Here is a 27,908-nt window from a genome sequence, read left to right as displayed (position 1 = left end):
CTTGTGGACAGTTGCGGCAGGTGACTTCGTAGATTACTCCACATGTATCCATCTTCTCGATTTTATCTTTTGGGTGGACGAGGCTATTCTTGATTTTATTTTGGGGTAGGAAATAGGTTCCGACATTGTGATAGGAGAGAGTGCGTCGTATTCTTTCTGCCATTCCTTTTACATAGGGGATTCCTATGCTACCTCGCATCTTGATCTTTTCCTTCTGTGGTTCGTGTCCTTTGTTCTTTTTCCTTTTTCGGTTTTCCATAACTCTCTGGAAGGACCACTCTGGATACTGGCAGTTGTGTAACGCTTTCTTGATGTTATCCATCTCAACTTTCCTCAAATCCATATCTCCCACTACCTTCTCAGCTCTGTCCACAAGCGTGTTTATAAGCCCCAGTTTGTGTTCGAGTGGATGATGTGAGTTGAAATGTAAATATTGGTCTGTGTGAGTGGGCTTCCGATAGACTGAGGTGGTAACTGTTCCATTGTCATTGAGTGTGATGAGCATGTCCAGGAAAGGTATTGTGTTGTTTGTCATCGATTCTGTGGTGAACTTGATATTGTCAGTTATATCGATGTTATTAAGATGTGTGTTAAATGTATGTACTGTACCTATGGGGATGATAGCTAATACATCATCAACGTATCGTTTCCAATACACAGGCTTGATGTTAGTGGGTGCCGTGTTTATGGCTTGATGTTCGAGCCACTCTAGATACAAGTTCGCCAATATAGGACTTATTGGGCTTCCCATAGCAATGCCTTGTATTTGCCTATAAATGTTACCATTGAACGAGAAATAGGTTTTGTTCACAATTAAACCGAGGAGCTCCATTATGTCTGTCACATGTAGTTTAGTTCTATCCAGAAGTGTCGGATCTGTTGTTAGGCGATTTTCGACAACTTTGAGGGCCTCTTCTACTGGTGTTTTTGTAAACAGAGATACTACGTCAAACGAGACAAATGTTTCACTTGGTTTGACTATTATTTCTTTTAGTTCACTCGCCAACTCTCCTGAGTAAGTTACATGATGTTCTGTGTTTCCGACAAGCGGACCCAGGATTTTGGTGAGGAATTGTGCAACGGTGTAAAAAACGGTGTTGATGTTATCTACTATAGGTCTTAATGGCCAATTTGGTTTATGTATCTTTGGAAGACAATACAACCTAGGTACAATTTCAGCCGTGGGAAACTGTTTTTACTGTCTATCTATCGACTGGATACGCACATGATCTTACAAAACTAAAGATATAAGGTCTAATTTCCATTTACTTACCGCAAACAATACATATGTCTTGCGAATGATTACATCCGTGCGGTTCGTTCCCCCACCCATTGTGACTACATTCTTCCAGACTTGCTTCATCACCGTTACACTGTAACTGGCTAAGCCAAATACGACCACTGCCACCACCACATGTGTTAAAACTTGATGCTTTACCACCTGTTGTAGAATTACAAGCAACATGCGCGGCATTCAAGTCAAATAAATCTTCACATACTGTGCCCCACTCCGAAGAATGTTCCACTTCTAGTCTTCCTTGCAACCAACTACCACCATCTTTCAATCTGTAAGAATCTGCCAAAACTGAAAAGAAAAATAATCATTTGAATCGAAATATAATTTGTACTTTTTTATATTTCCTTTATTTACATTTTAAATGTAATATTTTAATTATGTCCTTCACACTTCCATATGTCCTTCTTATGATCCTTGTTCACTTTCACATCTCTATGTTTTCTTCTTGCAATGGACCCTCACTTGTCGATTTTATGGGTCGTCCTTGCATTCATTCACTTTGGTTTTATACATTTTTAAATCCCATTTTTTTCGTTGTTTATGTATTTTAATGTATTTTTGATTGGATGCTCTTATGGTAATCAAATACTAACATAAAACAAATGCATTAAGCGCCTCACCTGCTGTACTTTGTTTAAAAAAATAAAAACAACACATCAACCTCATAAATAAAAACATCCTCGTCTTACAGTAACAATATTACTGTCATCTAGCGAACATGTACATTCTATAATGAGGCTATTCAACACCGACGAACTTAAATAACATTTAACTCTGTGTGTGCGCTTATAATTACTTTCAATTCGATCGATTCCAATATAACGAATATTTAACTGTCTGACAATACTTATGCGGCTACCTTTGTTTAGTTGTATAACATTGACAAAACAAATATTAAATAAATACATTTATTGAGCATTGTTCATATAGGCCTATTATGTACAATAAATGAAAATTTATTATAAACTAATGAATTTCTATAATGGCAGTTTGGCCTACTTCAAAACACAAAACATCGTCATCTTTTGAAGCAGTACGTTCTTTATTTCCAATTAGGCCTATTAACAAACAGTAATCAGTAATTACAAACATATATCAAACAACATCTCAAATTACATATTAAACTAGAAAGCCACTCCAAGAGTGCATACCTCCGCCTACTGTAAAATTCTCCCGTGAAGAAATATATATAAACACATCAGGCAATGAACATTAATTCTAAGCCGCCCGGTGATATACTGAAATGTAATTAATTAATTTGAAACGATAAAGATGAGGAAATCTGTGAGAATGAGAAAAAGTCGCCCCAACCGAGACTCGAACTCGGACCACCGCCTGCTTGATATGCAGATGTCCTAACCATTAGACCACTGGGGCTTTCATGGTATTGTTAAAACTCGATTGGATATATATATATATATTTGTGTGTGTCTTAATGCTGTTTGTGATTCACGCTAATTTCACTATACAAGTATGTGTATGCGAGTTTGGTGTAATGGTTATGTAACAAGCCTTTCAATTAACAATAGCTTCAGTTGACTAACAATAGAACAGCAACGCGAAAATCAAACGAGTGAATTTGAAAAGAAATAGGTTTTTTTAAACTACTCGCATAAAAAAACGTGCACATTAAATCAAATTATGTTTCAAAATTAAAAATCACAAATTATAACTCATGCCTCTTGTACAAAAATGAAGTTTTTTGGACAAGTTGTAGTTCTCGAGAAAATCCAATTTCAGTTTACTTGTTACTTTAAGACTGCTCGCCGGCTTTTCGAAAAATTCTGTCCTATCTTTTACACTAGCAGGTCTGAAAAGTAACCAAAAAGGGGTCCAGAATTGGGACCATGGTCCCAAATGGTCCCAAAATTAATGGAATGGTCCTTGACCACATATCTATCTGTATATTCATTTTGATAAAGATCTTGTAACTACTTTTTGAGTAATCATGCTAACAAACAAACAAACACACGCTACCGATTACATATACAGTACCTCCTTGGCGGAGGTAAACTAACCCTGAAATTTCTCTGCTTTTGCATGTTTTGAGATAAAAGTTTTATATCATCGTTTATGTCAAATTATCTATCATGTGATAGCCTTGTATTGTAATTTCCTGACTCCAATACTCAAGCAACTATTAACTAGATCTATTGAAAAGTAGGAAGGTTAGTAAAGTAAGCCTTTGCTAATTTTAATCATTAAAACACAACTGCAAGTAAAAAAAACCGTTAATTGGTTTTCCCTATCCTCTATAATAGTATTTGTGAGTGTTATAGGTATTTGTGTGTGTTATATAGGTCAACATTTTAAAGTCCTGGGATGGGAATTTTTTTCTGACATTTTATTTGGTATACTTTATCAGAAAAACAAAACAAAAAAATTGTCCTATACTTTTTTCCCGCAAATGTGTATATTAACTGTTATGCACCCAGGCTATACTTTTTCAGCAGCACAACAGGGGAAGATCACACACGATCGACAAAGTTTGTTAAAGCGCCCTCTATAAAGTCATTTTCTAAACAAAAACTTTGCTAACTTTTATAAAGTTAAGTCGTTCTCCATTTATTTTGTTATAAATGCCTCTAGTTGTAATATAATACGTCTATGAGATCAGACTACTAATTATGATGTATACAACATGATTTAAAAAGTTAATAAATAAATGTATGGATAGCAGCATAGCACAGACGATAGATAATACTAAGTAGGCTTACATACTTAACAGCTTTGAGTGACCACGTGTTTGGCTAAGAGTGGGACATATGTTAACGTTTGATATTAGGTATGACCAATTATATTTAGCGTTTACAGTTTAGCTTGTTTTAGTCTGAGAGCATTATTATAAAGTTTCATCGATATGAAGTTATATTAATAAAGCGGATATCCATATTGTGGCACTGCTCCGTCCAGTGCTGCTGCTGTCCCGTCCAGTGCTGCTGTCCCGTCCAGTGCTGCTGCTCCGTCCAGTGCTGCTGCTCCGTCCAGTGCTGCTGCTCCGTCCAGTGCTGCTGTCCCGTCCAGTGCTGCTGCTCCGTCTATTGCTGCTGCTCCGTCCAGTGCTGCTGTCCCGTCCAGTGCTGCTGCTCCGTCCAGTGCTGCTCTCCCGTCCAGTGCTGCTGCTCCGTCCATTGATGCTGTCCCGTCCTGTGCTGCTGTCCCGTCCAGTGCTGCTGTCCCGTCCAGTGCTGCTGCTCCGTCCAGTGCTGCTGTCCCGTCCAGTGTTGCTTCTCCGTCCAGTGCTGCTGTCCCGTCCAGTGCTGCTGTCCCGTCCAGTGCTGCTGCCCCGTCCAGTGCTGCTGCTCCGTCCAGTGCTGCTGTCCCGTCCAGTGCTGCTGTCCCGTCCAGTGCTGCTGCTCCGTCCAGTGCTGCTGTCCCGTCCAGTGCTGCTGTCCCGTCCAGTACTGCTGTCCCGTCCAGTGCTGCTGCTCCGTCCAGTGCTGCTGTCCCGCCCAGTGCTGCTGTCCCGTCCAGTGCTGCTGCTCCGTCCAGTGCTGCTGTCCCGTCCAGTACTGCTGTCTCGTCCAGTGCTGCTGTCCCGTCCAGTCTCTGTGGTGAGCTAGATTGTTTTTTTAACATAAGCTAGCTATTACCAATACAGATTTCTAGAGCACACTTTGCCACCAAATGTGCTCAAGGCGCCTTTGAATGCTTATAGTATGCAATCACTTTAGATTAAATACACAATAAAATTGTGAATTTAAAATGGAAAGAATTATGACTATGTATAAAGCCTGGGCAAAAAGATGAGTTTTTAATATTTTTTTTAAACGATTCCAAGTTAGTACATTGGCGAATTGAGATGGGCAGTGTGTTCGGGAGCAGCTCCAAAATCTCACACTAAACCACTTTTTTAATCTCTCAATACTTTATTTGATAAACTCCAAACAGCTTTATTCATGTTCCGACTAAATCATAATAAATTACAAACTCAATTTTACTCCTATTTTCAAAATTATAATCATTCTTACAACACCAGATCTTCAACTGCAAAAAAAACTAATATACGAAAAGCATACCATATTACTTAAAAGAACATCTTTGATTTACAATGGACCTTTTACATGGAATAACTTACCGCTCAATCTAAAAGCAATACCCATCATTTAAGACAAAATACAAACAAATACTTATTTCAAACTATTTAGAACATTAGTAATTCACAATTGCCTTTAGACTGTTCTTTTTTTTCCTTTTTTGTGCCTTTTTGTTTAATTTTATTTGACGAAAGAAAGAAGATTTTTTTTTTGTCATTTAAATTAAATAATTAAATATATATTTATTTATCTGGAGGACCAAACTTAAAGCCTTGGCTTAATGCGTCCTCCTCACACAATTGTATTTATTAATTTATGGTCTGTATTATTATATTGTATTTTGTATTGTGTGAAACAATAAAACTTGAAACTTCCAGAGTCAAAATAACAGTTGCTTAATGTAGGCTATTGTTCACATTTGCATTGATTCAGCAAGAAGCAAGCTAATTTGATTCAAGTACATAGCTATTAGTTGCTCTCAACCCAAGGCAAAGCATTGGTTGTCACCGTGGTTGATGTTTTCTGAAATAAGAAATATTACCGTTTTAATTACTACGTGATTAAGCATAATCGTCCCATACACAAAATACTATCAGAAGATTGAAATACTAAGCAGAAGGTTGTCTTACTGTCAATGTTTGTGGGCCGATACTGGACTGAGCTTTTCGTCGCAACCAGCGTGACGTCATCACAGTTCGAACCTGTAATACAATTCACTTCTTTTTTACTGTTTAATATATAAATTCTTATGACTGGTCAAAGTACTGGCGTTGCGCGTACTGTCCTGTGATGGCGGCGCGTGTAATCCGTTAGGCTTGATTGATACTAATGTATACACATAAATAAAATGATTATTGGCCGACATAATAGTCGAGTGATTTACAACGGGCACACAATTGTATTTTATCGACAAAATTAGCAATGTCCTGAACGGCGCCCCGTAATTTACACATATGCAAGTGATACAAACCTCTTTGCTGAACAAGCAATGAGTACAGAAAAGAAAAACTCCCTGCGGTGCGTTACACACGGTAAAAATGGTTGCTAAAGCTATACTTGAGTTCTTGGCAAACAGGCAAAGTATCCACGGCAAGCCTAAAAGTGGTAGCAAAGTCACCACACCTTTCAAAGTTGACCTAAATTATAAGTTAAACATACAACAATCAATATTATTGCCAAACAGTCGTGTTCTCAAGGGAGGCACTTTGCAGTGATGATGTGCCTATATATGGACACGATGACGTCATATCACTACCATATTTGGACACATCATCACTTCCTTTTTGTCAAACTAGTTTGATAGTGTGGACAGAGCTTTCTTCGCTTTGTTTTATAGTCAACAAACCTGGCATCTTTCCATCTGTCGTTGCTGTCACTTTTTTTGAAAATTATTCTACCGACGATTACGGACACAAATGAATTTACCTTCAAAATAAAATGAGTGAATATTAACAATGTGTGATGTGCCCATATATGGTAGTGATATTCTTAAATATTGTAGTGATATGACATCATCATGTCCATATATGGCCACATCAACTTTTTTTGTCACATAAAGTTTAATAGTGTAGATAGAGTTTTATATCAGATACACGGTTTATTAATTTTTTTATTTTAGAAAAATTGAACATTAAAAACATACCAAAATGGTAACAAGTATTGGACCAATAAATGCATACAGAAGGGGACTGGTTATATCTATCCAGCATCTTCAATAAAAGGAAAAAAAAATACAATCAAAATTGTGCTGAACTTAGTTACATAGTAATGATAATAAAACTACATGACGTTAAAATGAAATTAATTAACTGTATCGTGGACCTTACTTTCGAGGATTAGTTGCATGTCACCTGTTTACTTACATGTAAGGTTTGTCCGTGTTGTTGGTTACCATCCCATAACCATCAATGCAGACTGCGACAGAGACACCAACAATAACCACTGGTAAACCCCACCCTATTATCATATACGCACGCATGCTCAGTATATCTGAATTGAAGACGCGGACGATTTTAAGGTAAAGATTTACACCTTCGATTGTCATCCATGTAAACACACTTAAGTATAGATAATGAAGAATAATGGCGATTGCTGTGCATAGTATCTGTAAAAAAAGTATTTCTATGATTTATATTTAGGCATATTGTCTGATTGGTCTTCACTCTACTATTTAGATAATACGCGCAACACAAGTAAACCAATCACAAGACAATAGACATTTTGTGTGATCCAAATGGCACGTAAAACTTCACGTAGCCTTTTAAGCTTGGTCCCTACTAGCAACGCAACAACGTAACGCAAGTGATTTGAACAATCACAAGGGATGGATTATTCGACAGTGGCTTGTCACTGATATTGAACTCGCTTGCGTTGCGCTGCGCGTACGTCCTTGCGTTGTATCTCTAGTGTGGGAACCAACTTCAATCTCGCGCGTTTTTCTTTACCCAATTACTGCCCATGGTTACAACTTGAAAATCATATTGCTAAATTACCTTTTCTTTAACGTTATCCACACTAACCAAGAAAAATAGTTGAGCCAATAGCAGCGAGAATACCAAGTTCTTGTGAATGTTATTTCGCTCCGAGTGCCTTAATTCTCTAAGTAAAAGTAAAATGGATTGTACTTGTACTAATGAGGGCGTCGCGTGAAGGTGAGTGGGGGCTGTGGTTGAGAATCAAGGGAATTTTCACATTTTTTGGACAATGTGATAGGGGATCGATAGGTTTTATTTACCATTTATTATGCCCCAGCCTTGTTTTCAACGAGCGATTTACCGAATCTTACCCTTACGTAAATTTATAGGCCCTATATAGATGCCTATAATATATATGACTGTTATTTCTGTTATTTTTTACTTACTCAAAAGACATGTAGACCAATAAGGTTAAACACAAGCAACAGACAGACGAAACGCACAGGATTGTGGTTATCATTGACAGTGCCTCTTGAGCGCCAGAGTCTACGTCACTTCCGACTAGTATTGCATAACTTGTTGTGTGATCACAAATACAGGTGGTCGACTTTTGTGATTCGTGGAAAGTCATACAATCATTATCAAACCACTCTCTATGACAGAATAATACACATACAGGGTGTACATTAATGTTTACAATCATTATCAAACCACTTTCTATGACAGAATAATACACATACAGGGAGTACATTAATGTTTACAATCATTATCAAACCACTTTCTATGACAGAATAATACACATACAGGGAGTACATTAATGTTTACAATCATTATCAAACCACTTTCTATGACAGAATAATACACATACAGGGAGTACATTAATGTTTACAATCATTATCAAACCACTCTCTATGACAGAATAATACACATACAGTGAGTACATTAATGTTTGTATTATGGGACCACATTATCGTATATTATTAGTAAACTGTTGTTTACTAGTCAAGTCACACGTCTCACGTCAAGTCTATAGTCAAAAATCACGTCTAGTCAAGTTCTACGTCAAGCCACGTCTAGTCACGTCACTTCGAACGTCTAGTCAAGTCACGTCAAGTCAATCAAGTTAAGTCACGTCTAGTCATGTCGTGTCAATTCCCACGTCTACTCAAGTCAAGTCACTTCAAGTCAAGTCACTTCAAGTCAAGTCACTTCAAGTCAAGTCACGTCAAGTCGGACGTCTAGTCAAGCCACGTCACGTCTAGTTAAGTCACGTCATGTCAAGTTATGTAAAGTCACTTTACTTGGCTAACTAACAATACACTTACTTGTATGTAACATTCCAAAAAACGCATTCCGTTATTAAGTCATCTGCTAATATTCGTTCAGTTACATTCTGCAAAACATATCCAATACATTTATAGTTGTTATGACTTAAACTTAAAATAATGTGATTAAAAACACAATTGAAAACAATACATAAAGCTCTGTCTACACTATCAACCTAGTTTGACAAAAAGTGTGATGTGCCCAAATATGGTAGTGATATGCCCAAATATGGTAGTGATATGACATCATCATATCAATATATGGGCAGATCACATTTTTTGCCACATACAGATGATAGTGTAGACAGAGCTTTAGAGAATATTTCCTTTAAAAGAAAAATACCTTTAGATGTCTCATGGTAATATTAACAGGGAGCGGTATCTTGTTTAGTAATGAATTGAACAAGCTGATGGTAACTACTCCTGAACCAATGAACTTTTCTTTACTCACAAACCTTGAACAAAACATTTTTAAAGTATCATGTGTAAACTTTGTCTATACTATCAAGTTTGACAAAAAAAAGTGTGATGTGCTCAAATTATGGTGGTGATATGCTCAAATACAGCATCATGTCCATATATGGATATACATTTTTTCATAGAAAGTTTGATAGTGTAAAATAGATAGAGCCAAGAATAAGCGAGGAACATACAGTATGATAGGCAGGTATTAGTGTGTAGTCCAATACTACTTTTTACAAGTTCATTTTAAGTTATTACTTACTCTAAGTCAGTTGTCCCATAAAACAATGGCCGGTTTTGATAGAAAATGACGAGAATTAAAAAGTCATCTAAAGAATATTAAAGAGTGATTTCTTCATTTTAGATTGGTAAAATAGATACAGTTAATAATAAAAATAATAACAGGATTTTTATACCGTACATACCACTCAAGAGTGCTCAAAGCGCATTAAAGCACGTGCTTAATTGTTAAGGTATACCCTAAGCTGTACTAACCCGGAATCAGTGATAGTGAAATAGACATCGAAACACTACATCCTTCCCCTTCATTCACTCTGTCTAAGTCTAATTCAACATCGTATGATGAGGACGATGACATCTTTCTGATATTCACAACTGAAAAAAACGAGAACATGTCAATGTAAATTGTAATAAACTATGTGTTCTTCTGTTATATTGTGTTAAGATTGCTTAAATTAAAAAATGGTTGCTTTGATATATTAAGTGCACACTTTATTTGGGCCTGTTCTTACAGATAAATATTATCATTATTAAGTATATAGATGTACGTACATTGGTACTCAGAGTCGATCTCAATTATATCATCTTCAGGCAAAAGCGAAGCTGCGATTTTATATAAAACCTCATTCATTGAAACTATTTTAAACTTATCGTCTTCTTTCTAAAAGAAAACAAACAAAAAAACACGGACACGGAATTACATCAGTAGAAATGTCCAAGTATAGTAGTGATTCGACATCATCATGTCCATATGGGCACATCATACTTGTTTGTTACATAAAGTTTGATAGTGTAGACAGAGCTTTAGACATGGCACAAATCAGAAATTAACTTTGCAGACTGTAGACAATTTACAGATTTTGTAATAATGAATTAAGGGTTGTAATATAATGCAACCATTCAATTAGAAAACCCACAATACAATCAAAACAATCACTCACGAAATATGTAATGTTAAGATCTGTCTACACTATCAAACTTTATGTGACAACAAAATGTGATGTGCCCATGTATGGACATGATGATGTCATATCACTACCATATTTGGGCATATCACTACCATATTTGGGCACATCACACTTTTTATTGTCAAACTAGTTTGATAGTGTAGACAGAGCTTAAGTGTGCCACTGCACAGGTTAATGCTTACCTTGATAGATGGCAAAAACGTCGACGTAACAGTCAAAACATTCTATAAAAATCAAATAATAGAAATATAAGAACATAATGAAACATTATAATCAAGTTAATATCTGTTAGTTTATAATTGAATAATGATAAAGCATTCGTAGAGACCTTACTCTAAAGTAAAAAACGAAAGTCATTTCGAGAGTTTACAAACACACCAAATCTAAATATAGGCCTAATGTAATTGCGTGTTCTTCATTGGACAAACATCTATTTATTTAGCATTTGGCAAAATATTACGAAAAGACAGATATCTATTTCCGGATAACGAGTAAAAAATTGTTTCCTATAGTGTCCAATAGATATTTGGGAGATAAAAATTAACAATATTTGTTTTCTATTTTGTTATACTATTATATTGTTTTCTTAATATAATTGTTTAAATATCATACTTTCACAAAATTGAAGATATTTTCGTATGTTGCGTTGTGTTTCACTTGCACCAGCATTTGATCCAAACTGTGAAGACTTTGTAATTGGGCTGCCTTCGCAGAAAACATCCTAACTACCTCGTTTGGTATGTACACGAAAGTGTAGTCACTAGTAGACCACTATAAACAAAGAATATGACATTGGCATTACAGTGTGTGTATGGCCGACGTCGGTCACGAATGACAATGCTAATTAGTTTTACATTTATCTGAATGATGGATGTACTGTTTAAAGCACCTTGGTTGGTCCCAATATTGATCAAGGGCTTCTCTCGTCCAGTGCACATCTTGACTAGAGGAAAGGCATGGGCCAATACGTCTGAGGCAGATACTACTACTAGATGCAGGGGCTGCCATAAGAGTCAGAAGTGCTGATTTCAAATGCCTAATGGGACCCCAGCTCAATATACAGCACCCGATATTATAATAATATTATGTAGGGTATTCGTACCGATAACGTAGAACGATCTTCTAGTTCATCTAAAATATAAAAGAAAGTTGTATAGTAATATTCAAAGAAAATGGGCCTATAATAAAATAATGTTTGGTGTGGTAATTGTTATGATACTACAAAATTATTAAAAGGTTATCAATTAAAATCTTTCCACTGAAAATTGGGGTTTTCCTAATTGGGTTTGTACACACAAAGGAAAAACTCAAAGGCTGTACACTTCTTAGAATCGTGTGGTCAAAGACGTGGTCGTAGACTGACCTGTGATCAAAGACGTGGTCGTAGACTGACCTGTGGTCAAAGACGTGGTCATAGACTCACCTGTGTTCAAAGACGTGGTCGTTGACTGACCTGTGGTCAAAGACGTGGTCATAGACTGACCTGTGGTCAAATACGTGGTCGTAGACTGACCTGTGGTCAAAGACGTGGTCGTAGACTCAACTACCAAAACAAAATAAATGAAAGCACAATATTACTTTATAACGCACAACAAAAAGTCGATTTCTATTTAAATTCTATTTTTTTTTTTGTTGGTTTTTAATAATAGTTTAATTGGCACATGCAAATAAGATTGTTTTTACCAATTTCACAATTTCTCCCATAATTGCCATCCAGACAGGTACAGTTGTAAGTGTTTTCCATATTAACACACTCAGCACCATTTTCACAAGGCGAGTAGTAACTACAGTAATCCATTTCTAATATTGTATTAGCAAAGCAAATATATTTATAAAATAAATTAACGTACCGTATTACGTTTAAGTAATTAAATTACTATGATCCAGGATTTTTTAATATTCTTCTTCGCAATTAGATACACAGTCATTATTTTGATTATTATAACAACTTACCTTTGCATCCAATAAGTTCAAATCGAATACAGACTTGAGTCTGCCAGTCCACAGCAATTATACGTATAAAACGAGCAACGACCGAGTAATAAAACAGATTCGTCACCGGCGTGTTACGATCAACATTTCCATCAAACTTTAAACAATTTAAACCGTAAAATATTACAGTATTTATTAATCTATTTTTTTCATTGCTTTTTCTCACCCAACAGGAAACCACAATGGGTCAATTTGATTAAGAGTTCAATAATCAAAATCAGCATTAAACTACAGTATTCACGTTGCTCGCATTTCATTTTTCCACTACCGACGCAACGCGAGGACGTAACGCAACGTAATTGATTTGACCAATCACAAGCGATGGATTATTCGAACAGTGGCTTGTCATTGGTCAACTCTGTTGCGTTGCGCGTACATCGTTGTGACGCGTCTCTAGTGGGAACCACGCGCAAGGCCTACTTTTTTTTTAATAGATGCATAAAACAATAATACATTAGTATACAAATAATGAATGTTTATGAGTGCAATGGTACAAATAATGGCACGAGGTGAATGATGAAAGGTTATATCAACGAGGCAAAGCCGAGTTGATATAACCTTTCATCATTCACCAAGTGCCATTATTTGTACCATTACACGAATACAAAACATTTATTATTTGTTTTATATAACATCTAGACGGTTTTTTTTCGTACACAAAAATGTTTCAAAAAGTACTATTTAACGATCGTTGAATAGTGCGTACTATTGCACGCCATGTGACCCACATTCGTCCAATCAAATGACAGGAATTTATATAGGTGTTATATAATATCACATATCATCTACATAAGATTTTACCAGAATACTTAGTTTTGCATTTCGTTCGTTCATCGCATATTCAAAGTGAACACCATCTGAACTGTGGTTGACATGGTAACTGGTCACCCACTCCATGTTGTCACAACCTTGTAGAATCGTCCCGGTGACAAGTTTCTCAGCGCCAAGATCAGCTTGAATCCACTCCTGCGAAGAAGAGTTGGCACCACGCCAACCTACATCGCTTTTGTGTAGCCTACTATGAATGGCTTGTTCAGGGTTACTAGATACCAAGATATTTTCATCCGGTATCGTGCTATCTTCCATCCCAAGGAAACTACGACAGACCGCTGGTGTTCAAATGACGTAAGATAAAATATTTGTATTAACAATATAAAGAAAGTAAAAAAATTAAGATACGGTGTATTCGAAACATCAAGAGAAATGTACAGGCCAATTTAGCGGTAACGTCACAAATACAAAATCTATGTTATTCCTTATGACCATTTACACACAACGCAGAGCGGACGGGCGGTTTCCGCTCAGGATAGATACAGATTCTACGTGGGACAAGCTACGCGGATTTCCGCTTACCGTTACCGCTCGTCTGTGTAAATTGGCCTTTACGGGAAACTACTATTTGACTTTTGATTCAAAAGAGTATTTATAGCCTAGAGTGCATGTACCTCAATAAAACAAAGATGTTTTGAAGTTATCGTATTAAGGCATCTCAGACAGCGTCATGCGACGAGGTACGAAAGAAACGTTTTGACTAGACTCGTCGGTGCTGTCTGAGTTGAATTCCGACGAGACGAGTCGTCTTCAGATAGCGTCGGGCGTAGTTTTTAGGTCGTTCGGAGAACTTTAAACATCTTTAATCCTCGTCGTCGTACGACGCTGTCTGCATTGGCCTTTCTTGTTTACAGTCATTTGTTGGCATAGTACTAAAACTTTAACTCACCCTTTTCACAAAATACCGTATATTGTTCATCACAATTGACAATTTCCCAGTGTCCATCAACATACGCCGTACAGTCTCTATCTATACCATTACCGGAAACTGGTAGCAAGTTCCATCCCACTGAATAAAGAATAATCATTTCTTTAATTCTAAATTATCAAGTTAGGCTACTCTATGTCCAAAGCCTATACACACGGTCTAGCAATACGAACAGCACTTAAGCATAAAAAAAAATCTCATGGAAAAAACCATTACACGCACGAAAAACTGTGTCTTCTAAAACTTGGTTCCCACCAGGTAAGAGAGTTTAACTCTTCCTTGGTTCTCACTAGGACGCGCAGGACGGTGACGTGAACATAATTTCGCTTGTGATTGGTCAATTCGCTTGCGTTGCGCCTACGTTCTTGCATTGCGCCTAAAGCTTGGTTCCCACTAGGACGTAACACAAGGACGTAGACGCAACGCAAAACGAGCTGACCAATCACACGCGACTGTTCGAATAATCCATCGTTTGAGATTGATCGAATCACTTTGCGTTGCGTTAAGTAATCAAAACCAACGCTTACGTAATTGTTGATCTCCATCTATACGTGTTGACCACACAAACTCCTCTTCTGTATCGTTATCGTTTAACGCCAACCAAAACGAAAGTCCAATCGAACGAAACGCCTCATTTTCCTGTTGTGTCTTAATAACTGGAAGATCGGCGTCAAGATCTTTACACAGTGCAGAAGCGTTGGATAACGGTACAATGTCTGGTAGGATGTAATACAGCTTATCGCTGAATGGAAGGTTTCCAACTAAAAAAAACAAACAAAACATTGTAGTAGTACTGAATTATGGATCCCGTATTACAAATGTAATAAGATATATCGGTATTGTTACATGCAAGGCACAAACAGAAGATAGGCAATACAATGGATAAGTTTTATACTCTAAACTACGTTTTATTCTTCAAACAGAAAAGCAAAAGATAACAAAATCAATTAAAATGATTATAAAGATAAAGATTAATTAACAATATAAAATAATTATCAAAGTATAAGATGGTGGTAACACACAATCAAAATACATAAAGAAATTCAAGACTTACAAATATAGCTGAGCCCAAGGCTAATATAAAGCTTTACTTCAGTTGTTCAAAACAGTCAAACAGACTTCTAGATACTTCAATAGACTTTAACAGCATTTAGTTTAGCTATGTCAGTATTCGTATTAGGACTGATTAAATATGGTTAATGTACCACTATTTATATTCTTATGCAGGATATGTGGGGTGATCATAATGATCTCATCAAATAACTTAAAGATGATGAAATTGGTTTTAAGATGAAATTCAAATGACATCATCATCTTAGTATGAAGTTGTTGTAACAATTTCCTTATATGGAATATCAAACAAGTGTCTCTGACAACTTGAGTTATGAGCAATCTCATAGGTACAATTACTAACAACCTGGTTACTGAACTTTGGTCTAGTCTACAACCAATATAATATATACAGTACAATACTATGGTAAAGTGATAATAATATAATAGTATAAATGTATCTCCTAACACACCCCTCCTTAAAGAAAAGTTTGCATACAAACTTTTTATATACATTACAGTAAAATGTAATAATTGTATATAAAATCACAGAACAATATTTTATTCTTTAAAAACACCTGTGTACAACATTATAATATCAAGTTCACAGTTCCTCTGCTGAATTCACATTTTGTTAATTGTTTATTTTTTAAAGCTCCTTGAAAAATGTTCTCAACATGATCTTGCTAAGTATCACTGTAGACAATAACATCATCTATGTAGCCCTCGCAGCCATTGATGTCTGCAATCACACTATTCAGGAGGCGTTGAAACGTGGCTGGTGCATTCCGCATTCCCAACGGCATTCGCTTGTATTGGTAGAGTCCGTCATTGGTGACAAAGGCTGATATCTCCTTCACACGTTCGATGAGAGAAACTTGCCAATATCCTTTGAGTAGATCAAATTTGCCCAATTTGTAGAGACAATCATTAATGCGTGTCAATGGGTATGAATCCGCCTTTGGAACTACATTGACCTTTCGAAAGTCTGTACATAATCGGTAAGAACCATCAGGCTTTAAAACCAGCACACATGGTGAACTCCACTGACTAAAACTTGGTTCTATAATATCGGTTTGGAGCATATACATCTCTTGTTTTAGATAGTTCTGCTGTATTATTTTAAGATGATAAGGATGTTCTTTAAGCAGCTTAGCATCATCATCATTATTGATTTGTACAGGTACATCAGGAAATGAACTGTTATGTCCAAGCACCAATTTTGTTAGTTCTATCCTTTCAGCATCTGTTAAATGAACAAACTTAGCATCCAAATTAGCAAGGACCTCAGAATGTTGAAGTCTCAAACAACTCTCAGCATTAAGATCATAGTTACCACCATCTTATACTTTGATAATTATTTTATATTGTTAATTAATCTTTATCTTTATAATCATTTTAATTGATTTTGTTATCTTTTGCTTTTCTGTTTGAAGAATAAAACGTAGTTTAGAGTATAAAACTTATCCATTGTATTGCCTATCTTCTGTTTGTGCCTTGCATGTAACAGAAAGTGGGGGGTCATCCGGGAAAAACTTTAAATTTAACTCTAACTTAAATCGATAGGTTTATAGTTTTATACCTAGTTAAATTTGTTTTATTTTCAAACATTTGTTTGTGAAATTAGTAACTGTTACAATGGTCTTTGAACCAGAAACATTTTTTGCCGACCCTACCCAAGAGGTATTTAATAGTTTGAAAAAAGATGATTTGCTTAAACTAGCTACGCACCTAGGTCTAAAGGACGTTGAATCCTCTATGCGAAAGAATGATATTAAGAGTCGTTTATTAACTTATTTGGTTGAGGAAGACATTTTTGATAGTAGTGTTATGTCTTCCCAAGTTGATTCAAGCATTGATGCTAAATTAAGAGAAATTGAATTACAAAATATGAAAGAAATTGAAATTCGAAGAATGGAATTGGAATTTGAAAGAGAGGAAAGAGATTTTAAATTAAAATTACGCGAATTAGAGCTAGCTAGTGGAATTAGTCAACCTACTTCCAATCCAAAATTTGATGTAACTAAACATATTAGACTAGTGCCACCTTTTCAGGAGAAGGAAGTAGATAAATTCTTTTTACATTTCGAGAAAATTGCCGAAAATCTTAAATGGCCTAAAGAACACTGGACCTTGCTTTTACAAAGTGTACTAACTGGTAAAGCTAGAGAAATTTATACTGATTTATCAATTGAGCAAAGTTCATCATATGATGTAGTTAAAGAACTCATCTTAAAGGGGTATGAATTAGTCCCAGAGGCCTATAGGCAACAATTCCGAAATAAACAACGGCAAACTAACCAAACACACCTTGAATTAGCACAAACCAAAGAACGGTTATTTGATCGTTGGTGTGCATCTAAGCAAACAAATAAAGATTATGATAGGCTTAGACAACTAATTTTGATAGAAGAGTTTAAATCATGTATTACTCCTGATGTGAGGACTTATCTAGATGAGCAAAAAGCTGAGACCTTAAGTCAAGCTGCTCGACTGGCTGATGACTATGCCTTAACACATAAACAAGCATTCATTCAAAAGCCCCAGTCACAGTCAGTCATGTCTTCTGGAAACAAAGTCCAGCCTAATGCTAGTTCTCAAAGTGATACTACTTCTACTCCGCCTAAACCAACCTACACTCCTAACAGTATACAGTGATTATTTACAATGACCACCTATATAGTATTGATTGTGAGCTTGGTCCCTACTAGCGACGCAACGCAAGGACGTAGCGCAACGTAAGTGATTTGACCAATCATAAGCGATGGATTATTCGAACAGTGGCTTGTCATTGGTCAACTTGCTTGCGTTGCGCGTACGTCCTTGCGTTGTGTCTCCAGTGACAACCACGCCTTACAGACTACATCATGAACATTAATACGATTTGATTCACATCTGTTCTGTCTACCGTATCAAACTTCATTTGACAAAAAAATGTGATGTGCCCATACATGGACATGATGATCACTACCATAGTTGGGCATATAACCACCATATTTTGGCAAATCACACCTTTTTTTTTCAAACTTATTTGATAGTATAGACAGAGCCTTACAGATCAAAACAATAATACTATTACGCTTTACCTTTTTCACAAACGATACTCAAATTCCAGTTACATGGAACATCAACGAATGTGGCTGTCGGCAAAGCAAAGCAACATTCTTCGCCATTTCCATAATCATTTGGCTCACCCACTTCCCACGCTAAAAAGATAGTAGGTATAGCAGAAATAATCAAAACGAGTAGCAATAGAAATATCGACGAAGACGGTCAACATTGTGTCAACGACATAAAGACTCAATGTTAATCGCACTAACTAGACTTAATGCTTAGTATCTATAACGAAAATATCTCATTTAAAAATAAGATATCTTAGTTTTTAATAAAGATATCTCTATTTAAAACTAAGATATCTTGTTAATGATTAAATGACAGTCTGGCCCGCCATACTTAAGTTATGGTGACTCTAAATTGTCATAACGTATGTTTAATCCAGTAGTTTGCACTGATTGGTGTTAGCATGAACATCGGAATGTCAAAACCAAAAAGCGAGGCTTAAGCTTGGTTCCCACTAGAGACGCAACGCAACGACGTAACGCAACGTAAGTGATTTGACCAATGACAAGCGATGGATTATTCGAACAGTTGCTTGTCATTGGTCAACAGGCTTGCTTTGCGTCTACGTACTTACGTTGCGTCATAGCGGGAACCGAGCTTCAGAAATAATGAAAAGCCAATTCTATCCGTAAGATTACATCTTGCATTTCCCATTATTACTGTTTGATGGGCAGCTTTTTGTGTGCACACATTCCGCAATTCAGTTTATCAGGTGCACTTGGTGTAATGCATTTATGTTAATTCGTGAATAAAGCTTCTTATGAACTAGTTAGTGGTTTTGATGAATATTGAAATTCGGTTAAATGCGCGACGGATTGTAATTTGTGTCAATTGAAAGCATGAATTGGTATAGAGATATACGCAAATATATACAAATCGACTGACAGCCCCGATGAACAGAAGTGCGGACCTTCTTTGAGCATGATGGCTATATGCGATGCGATAATAACAATAATCATTAAGATCAGGAGGCTGTACCTCAAGCTTTTGTTTTTATTTTGACATCATTATATCAATGAAAAAAAAATGTCTATAAAAGCATTACCATCATACGTTAGTGGGTAGTTATCGGTATATGTCGTCCAGAAATAATCACGATTGGTAACACGATCGTTCAAAGCCAACCAAGTCCATTCGTATAAATCATGTGGAATATCCTTTATACGTTCGCTTTCTTCTTTTGTTTTAAACACAGGCAAATGCGCATCATATAGAGTGTCACACAACTGCATTGCAGCCGAGTTGTTGGCTATCTTTGTAGCTGTATAGTACATTTTCCCAGCCACTGCTGTTATTGCGAGGTAATTCTGTTTGACTAAATACAAAGAACTATTAATAGAAAGATGAGTACGCAAGATAACATAATAATAATAATAATATGGTATTTATAAGGCGTCCTTTGAAAAAAAAAGAAGAAAAGACCAGAGCGCCGTGCATACCACACACTGTGTAAAGTTGATGGTTCTGTTGATATTTTTTTTGGATTCGCTTGCTTATTTCCGTCATAAGGTTTTGTCAGTAATATCTAAATGTTTTCTTGTTTTTTTGTTGATTTTTGCATGTATATTATATGTTATGTCTTTCAACCCTGTTAATGGTGACGTATGGTTACTGTAGGCTGATGATGAAATAAAATAAAAACATAAAATGATAAATCTTAATATTACAAGCATATATAAATATAAATATTTGTTTCTATATCCCTTTCTATTATATACGAACTCTTAAGATCTGCTTCTGTAGCGTGCTGTACGTTCTTACCATGTTCGCAGTTCTTGCCAAAATATCCATCCAAACATTCACAGCTATACGTGTACTTATCACCTGAGCACTTGCCTCCATTCTGGCACGGTGAGTAATAAACACAGTACGTTTTATCTAAAAAAGTAAAATGTTAATATTATTAATATTATTATTATTTTATTCTTTATACTGGGTAGCCTCTTCAGTCAGAGACTGTTCTCCCAGAGGGCCAAGTGTATATATACTGTATGATGAGTATGTGGCTGTGGCTGTGATGTACTAGTACACTGGAGTAACACCACTCGTCTCAAAGGATGTACTAGGTTATTTAAAGTGCACCTGAGCCAGATGTGTACACTGGACCTACGGTTTAGTGCTTATCCGAGAATGTTTGGGTAGATTTAAACACTTCGCAAAAAGTATATGGCAATTTGAACATAAACTAACGCGCTCTCGTTCATTGGATTAAATTTGCCTAGTGTGGAAACAAGTTTAAATAATGGATCAGTACTAGTCTGGCTTCCAGACGGAGTTTACTATTAGTAAAAAGATAAATATTTTGGCACTTATGGCGTTTCATACGTATACTACTTGTGTATTTCAGACAAACATCGAAAAGCCTCGAAATAACTAGAGACTTTGGGCAAGTCTAACTTAGACGTACTTTTGCATCCAATAGGTTCAAATCGAATACAAACAGCGGCTTGCCAGTTGACAGCAACAATGCGTATAAAACGAGCCTTGATCGAATTATAAAACAGATTTGTCACAATTGAATCGCTATCGTTGTTTCCTTTAAACTTTAAACAATTTAAAAACAAAAAATGTTAAATTGTCAAAAGTGGTAAATATTGTAATGTAAAGTAGTTATATAATCTCAACAATATTACATAATTGAAAAAAATAACGAATATATACTATAGGGCCTATATATAAATATACAAATGACAAATATAACAGTTCACTTCGCCCTAGGAACACTTACCTAAAGGGTCGGTCTCACTGTCAAACTTTATGTGACTACAAAATGTGATGTGCTGCCCATATATGGATATGATGATGTCATATTACTACCGTAGTTGTGGGCACATCACACTATTTTTGTAAAACTAGTTTGATAGTGTAGACAGTTAGACGTTGACGCAGTTGTGTCTCCACAATTATATTACAATATTAAAACACAACAATAATTCCAATATTTGATGTTTTTACTTTATAGAGAACAAAGATGTTTTTGACAGTTAATTGTTACCTTAACTAGTAAATAATTTAGTTTTTGTTTAAATACCAAATTGATTAAGGTGTCATTGCCTTCGTTCATCGCATATTCAAAGTGAACACCATCTTTACTGTGGTTTACTTGATAACTTGTCACCCACATGTTGTGGTGGCCACAACCTTGCACCATCACCCCAGTTATGATGTCAACAACACCAAGATCGACTTGAATCCATTCGAATTCACGAGGGGTAGAAACGTTCCATACACCTTCTGACGTCTGTTGATTAAGTCTACTATAGCGCGCAGCCTCTTGATTGGTGGACGTCAAGATGTTGCTATTAGGAATCGAGCCATCTTCCATACCAATAGCATTTCTACAAAGGTCTTAACAAAGAAAACAGTAACTCATACACCCATGGTACACCTTAGCTCAAACTTGTCGTGTTTCATTATAACCTCCATTATTTTTTAAACAAATAAATGAAATAAAATCATAGAAATGCACCGAAACAGATAATTGAAAACAATTATATTATTGTAAATGTTTGAGTACTACCTGTCGATTTAAGAGGAGCGGATTTGGTACCTCTATCTGAACTTTTCTTTTTAATTAATAATGCTAAAAAAGGGCGCCATATAAAAACTTAGATAGATAGATAGATAGATAGACAGACAGACAGACAGACAGACAGACAGACAGACAGACAGACAGACAGACAGACAGACAGATAGATAGATAGTACTAAGAAAAGCATACCTTTTTCACACAATACGCTGTACTTGTCGTCGCAATTCACAATGTTCCATATGCCATCAACATACACAGTACAGTCTCTATCTACAGCATTATCAGAATATGACAGTAAATTCCAGCCGACTAGAAAAAATGAAATTTAACAAAAAATTAACAAACGACAACCGAAAATAACTGGATCAAATTCAATAAGTCTTCTGAGACTTTCCAAGAGCCAAAAATAAAAATTTCCAAATCAAAATTCATACACAAGTACCCATTTTTAAATAAAAAAAATCGTCATTTTCTAGGACTTTCAAGGGTATTGAAAACACGGAATTGAATTTCCCAATATTTTACTAACTTTCTAAAACCTGTACAAACCCAGATAAGATGAATCAATAGAAAAGAAACGCCATGTTAGTGATCACGAACCTTGACCTTTGTCTCTTTCACGCATTGACCAAACAAATTTGTCCTCCGCATCTTTGTCATTCAACGCTAGCCAAAACGAAATATTAAGCAAACGATAGCTGTTATGTTTTCTTTGTGTTGTGATGACTGGCAAACTTAATCCTAGACCCTCACAAGCTGAGAAAGCTTCGTTAAATGTCATGTCACCAACCAACACGTAATGGAAGTTTCCCAAGTACGGTATAAGTGCATCTAAAAAATATATAATTGGATTGGTTGTAGTCGGAGACGGAATTTTGACTTAATATTAGTAAAAAGATACATATTTTGACACATATGGCGTTTCATACATATACTACTTGAGCTTGTAAATCAAAACGTGGGCTGTGCACTAACATAAAAAAGACAATACAAACTTAATTGGGGCACGTCTAGATTAGTTTCTTTAAGAAGAGACAGTAAATACCAATGGCGGCTATTTGAAGGAGGGTTTCTAAACTTTTTATACAGTATCAACCGCCTTAAAACATAACACTAATACAAATTGGAGACGTCCGGCGTGAGTATTGGTATCTATATATATATTTACGTAAGGGCAAAATTCAGTAAATCGCGCCTTACTTCTAGAATTTTTACTCGATGGTATATAAAGTTGGTTCGTACTTTCGGTACTGATTTTAACCACCTGATGTAACCCTGTTTACTAATTAAATTGAGTTAGATAATTAGTTATTGACGATTAAAACGAATTTAGGTTCAACGATTTGCCCCAAATAGGGGTGTTTTCCGGTCGTGGTATACACTGTCCAATGGATGTCCAACTTGAAAAATACCCGCACACAATAATATACGATAATTGTTTTTAATGGATGAAAACCGGATGAACAGCTCGAGTACAGCATCATAATGTTGAAGACAGACCTATTTTCTTAAAAACATACTATTTTGATAGATTTAATATACATTTATACAAATGTATTGATTTCCGATGAATGGAACATTCCAATAACTAGATGGTACGCGAGCGAAGCGAGCGTACCATCTAGTTATTATTAAGTTTGCTAATGTTAGTAGTGTAGACTACGCTTAAAGCTCTGTCTACACTACCAAACTTTATGTGACAAAAAAATGTGATGTGCCCATACATGGATATGGTGACGTCATATCAATACCATATTTGGGCACATTACACTTTTTTGTCCAACTAGTTTGATAGTGTAGACAGAGCTTTAGAACTGGTTTATTCATTTCATACCTGCTTGGCAAATGACAGAAATGTTCTGCTTACAAGGAATATCATTCCATGCTGTTTCGTCAAACGTAACACAGTCTTCATCTCCAGCGTTAATAGGTTCATGCGTCTTCCACACTAAAAGTTATATTGATTTATTATATAACCAGGGAAAAGTGAATACATAGAGTTATTTCATCGTGTTTGTAGTATACAAACTTATGATGGTTAACTATAGGCTATTAACTTAACAGATAACTGAAATAGTAGACATCAACCGATCAATACAATAATTTCACTCTTCCCTCCTGTAAGACGCAAGATGTGACGTCAAACGTTTGGCCTGATTGAATATTTTCAATAAAAATATGAGTGACGCAGCAATTAACGTTAAGCTGTCTACACTGTCAAACTAGTTTGACAAAAAATAGTGTGATATACCTATTATATGGTAGTGATATGACATCATAATGTTCATATATGGGCACATCGCATTTTTTTTTGTCACATAAACTTTGATAGTGTAGAGCTTAAACGTCGCAGCTCATTCACCATTGGGCCGGTGTGATGACAGTATGCCCCTCCATCGTTATAAATTCTGCATAGGTAACAACAATTGTAAACATTAGCCATGCATAGACCAGGCTTTAAAAATCATATTATTTATCATTACTTTCATATTCCAATGGATAGTTTGCATTGGATGTACTCCAGACAAATACTCCCTCGTTTTCTCTGTCATTCAGGGACAACCAAAATCGTTCTACTGGTATGAACGTTCTCCTGCTGGTTGATGATCTTGTTCTGAACACTGGCAGTCTGGCATTGTATGACTTTTCACACAGTTCAACAGCGTCTGTGTAGTTAGCTTTAGTTAAAGTATTATAAAAAGTGTGGCCTATTATTAGCATTGAAACAGTAGGCACAACTGGAAAAAAAAAGAAGAAACAAAACGTTCGACATTATTTCTTTTAAATACACATTTAAAACATAACTTTCAAACACGACAGAACGCAACGTTATTGATTTGACCAATCACACGCGATGAATTATTCGAACTGGTCAACTCACTTGCGTTGCGTGTACGTCCTTGCGTCACGTCTAGTCGGCTAGTGAGAGCCAAGCTTTAGAAACGCAACGTAACAATGTACGCGCACACGCAAGTGAGTTGTTGACCAATCACGACGCAAAGGTTAGGATGATCCATCACGTCATGATTGGTCAATACTTACGCCGCCTCCTTACCTATGTCGCAATTGGTTCCTTCGTATCCGTGGTTACACTGACAGTTGTATTGTAATCCCTGGTTCACACACAGTCCATGTATACAAGGGGATGACTGGCACCAGTCAATTTCTAGTAAAACATGTTACATATCAGAATATGATCATTCATTAATAAGTAAATTAAAGCAAAACAGAGTAAATTTCTACTAAAATTAATCATTAATTGGATTGTCTTGATATATTCATCACCATATGTTATTACTTTCTTTTTTTCCTGAAGTTTTATCATTTGACTGTTATGTTATGTATCGACCTGTTTTTTAAATAATTTTGTATGAATTCGAAATAAGAACAAACAAACATAGAGTAGTATAAATTCAATCAGTTATAATGTTTTGTGTAATTTGACATTTAAGTATAATTAGCCTATATATTTTTGTATAATTCAACCCAAAAGTTGCAATAAAAGTATTTTATCATTCGTTTATCGTTTATAATATGCGATTGCCCAGCTTACCTTGACAGCCTAGAATTTCGAATCGCATGCAGAAGATATTGCTCATCAACACTTCGATACGGATAAAACGTGCTTCGACTGGATTGTAAAAAGATGTCTTAACTGGCGTGTGACGATCTGTATTTCCGGTAAACTGCAGAGGATAATAATATAAATATTATGTATATTAGTATTTTTCTGATAATGTAATTAGAAAAATTAATAATGGCAAGAAGTTGTCTAATTTCAAACAGAGCGTAAAACGTACTGTATATCCGTTTGTTACTAGAATCATGGAGGTATACCGTTTATTTGATATCTCCATGATGCCAGCATGTATACAAATTTTATTTCTGATGTCAATTGTTTTTGTATGTGATGCATAATGATTATACATTTCAAAATGAAAACTGAAGTTTTTATGATAAACTAAATTGAAAAAGTGTATTTTTCAACAGCACAATCATTATCTAATAAAACTAATTATTACGCTACGTACCCTTAACAAATAACTACTTTCTCCTTCTCCACCGACAACCGTGTTTTGAAACGAAACATCGTCGTCAATCACACTATGTCGTACACTGTAATGTTCTACCCAATTCCCAACGTTGCAACCTTGTACAATAATCCCCGTTACCAGTTTAACAACACCGAGGTCGACTTGGATCCATTCTGACCCAACCGATGGAAATGTTACAAGCCAGCCACTCGGATCATTAAGTCTACCGGATTGAGGGTCATCACCAGACGTGGCGCTTATGGCAGCGTTCGGAATTGACCCATTTTCCATGCCTAGCGGATCAGAACAGCTTACTACAATATTCAAAATATTATTTTGGTTACAATAATTGGGATTATGTAATTGTACGTAAAAATACACCAACTTTAAAATATATTGTATAAATTTTACATATAGGCCAATTTGTTAAAATAAATTTTCAATAGAAAAAATGCTTTCATTTCTGTTTAACTGTGCTGCTAGGCCTGTTTTTAAAATATCATCTAAAAACGTTGGTTTTTATCTATAGAATAAATAACCCAATCGTCTTGCGTGATTCTATGCATATCTTAAAAATTGGTAAGCCGACAGTTTTAGCATATATATATTTACTGTCTATCTATCGACTAGATACGCGCACGATCTTACACAACTTTTTTAAAGATATTTCCATTTACTTACCGCAAACAACACATATGTCTTGCGAATGATGACAGCCGTGCGGCTCGTTCCCCCAACCATTGTGAGTACATTCTTCCAGACTTGCTTCGTCACCGTTGCACTGTAACTGGCTAAGCCAAATACGACCGCTGCCACCACCACATGTATTAAAACTTGATGCTTTACCACGTGTTATAGAATTACAAGCAACGTGCGCGGCATTCAAGTCAAATAAATCTTCACATACTGTGCCCCACTCCGAAGAATGTTCGACTTCTAGTCTTCCTTGCAACCAACTATCACCATCTTTCAATCTGTAAGAATCTGCCGAAACTGAAAAGAAAAATAATCATTTGAATCGAAACATAATCTGTACTTTTTTATATTACCTTTAGGCCTATTTACATTTTTAATGTAATATTTTAATTATGTCCTTCACACTTAATTCCATGTCCTTCTTATGATCCTTGTTCACTTTTCACATCTCAGTTTTCTTCTTGCAATGGACCCCACCATTGGAAATAAATTCACTTGTCGATTTTATGGGTCGTCCTTGCATTCATTCACTTTGGTTTTATACATTTTTAAATCCCATTTTTTTCCTTTTTTATTATTATATTTTAAATATATTGTTGAATGGATGGTCTTATGGTAATCAAATGCTAACATAAAACAAATGCATGAAGTGAAAATGAAAATATCTTACCTGTTTTACTTTGTTCTAAAAAATAAAACCAAAACATCAATCTCATAAATAAAAACATCCTCGTCATCTAGCGAATACCTCGTATTAGAGTAACAATATTACTGTCATCCAGCGAACATATACATTCTATAATGAGGCTATTCAACACTGACGAACTTAAATAACATTTAACTCTGTGTGTGTGCTTATAATTACCTTCAATTCGATCGATTCCAATATAACGAATATTTAACTGTCTGACAATATTTATGCGGCTGCTTTTGTTTAGTTCGTTTACAAGATACAACAAATCTCATTCGACAATACACGTTC

The 27,908-nt window shown here is 35.8% G+C and overlaps 1 protein-coding gene across 1 annotated transcript; it reads right to left on the bottom strand.

The window, feature by feature from the left end:
* Positions 1-5,136: 5,136 nt before the first annotated feature.
* On the bottom strand, positions 5,137-13,839 carry LOC140055216 (uncharacterized). The gene is made up of 20 exons (XM_072100482.1): positions 13,537-13,839; positions 12,697-12,832; positions 12,427-12,543; positions 12,167-12,286; positions 11,846-11,874; positions 11,356-11,514; positions 10,926-10,967; positions 10,328-10,436; positions 10,031-10,150; positions 9,798-9,864; positions 9,417-9,528; positions 9,074-9,141; positions 8,195-8,401; positions 7,827-7,932; positions 7,197-7,438; positions 6,977-7,043; positions 6,680-6,759; positions 6,305-6,470; positions 5,964-6,035; positions 5,137-5,856 (listed from the first exon to the last, which is right to left on the bottom strand). Exons 1-20 carry the CDS (start codon positions 13,819-13,821, stop codon positions 5,803-5,805), a joined length of 2,358 nt encoding a protein of 785 aa, XP_071956583.1. The 5' UTR covers positions 13,822-13,839; the 3' UTR covers positions 5,137-5,802.
* Positions 13,840-27,908: the final 14,069 nt, after the last annotated feature.

This window comes from Antedon mediterranea, chromosome 7 (assembly GCF_964355755.1).
Source record: "Antedon mediterranea chromosome 7, ecAntMedi1.1, whole genome shotgun sequence".
NCBI lineage: Eukaryota > Metazoa > Echinodermata > Crinoidea > Comatulida > Antedonidae > Antedon > Antedon mediterranea.
Note: the sequence above shows the minus strand (reverse complement) of the source record. Positions and strands in the feature narration are given on the sequence as shown.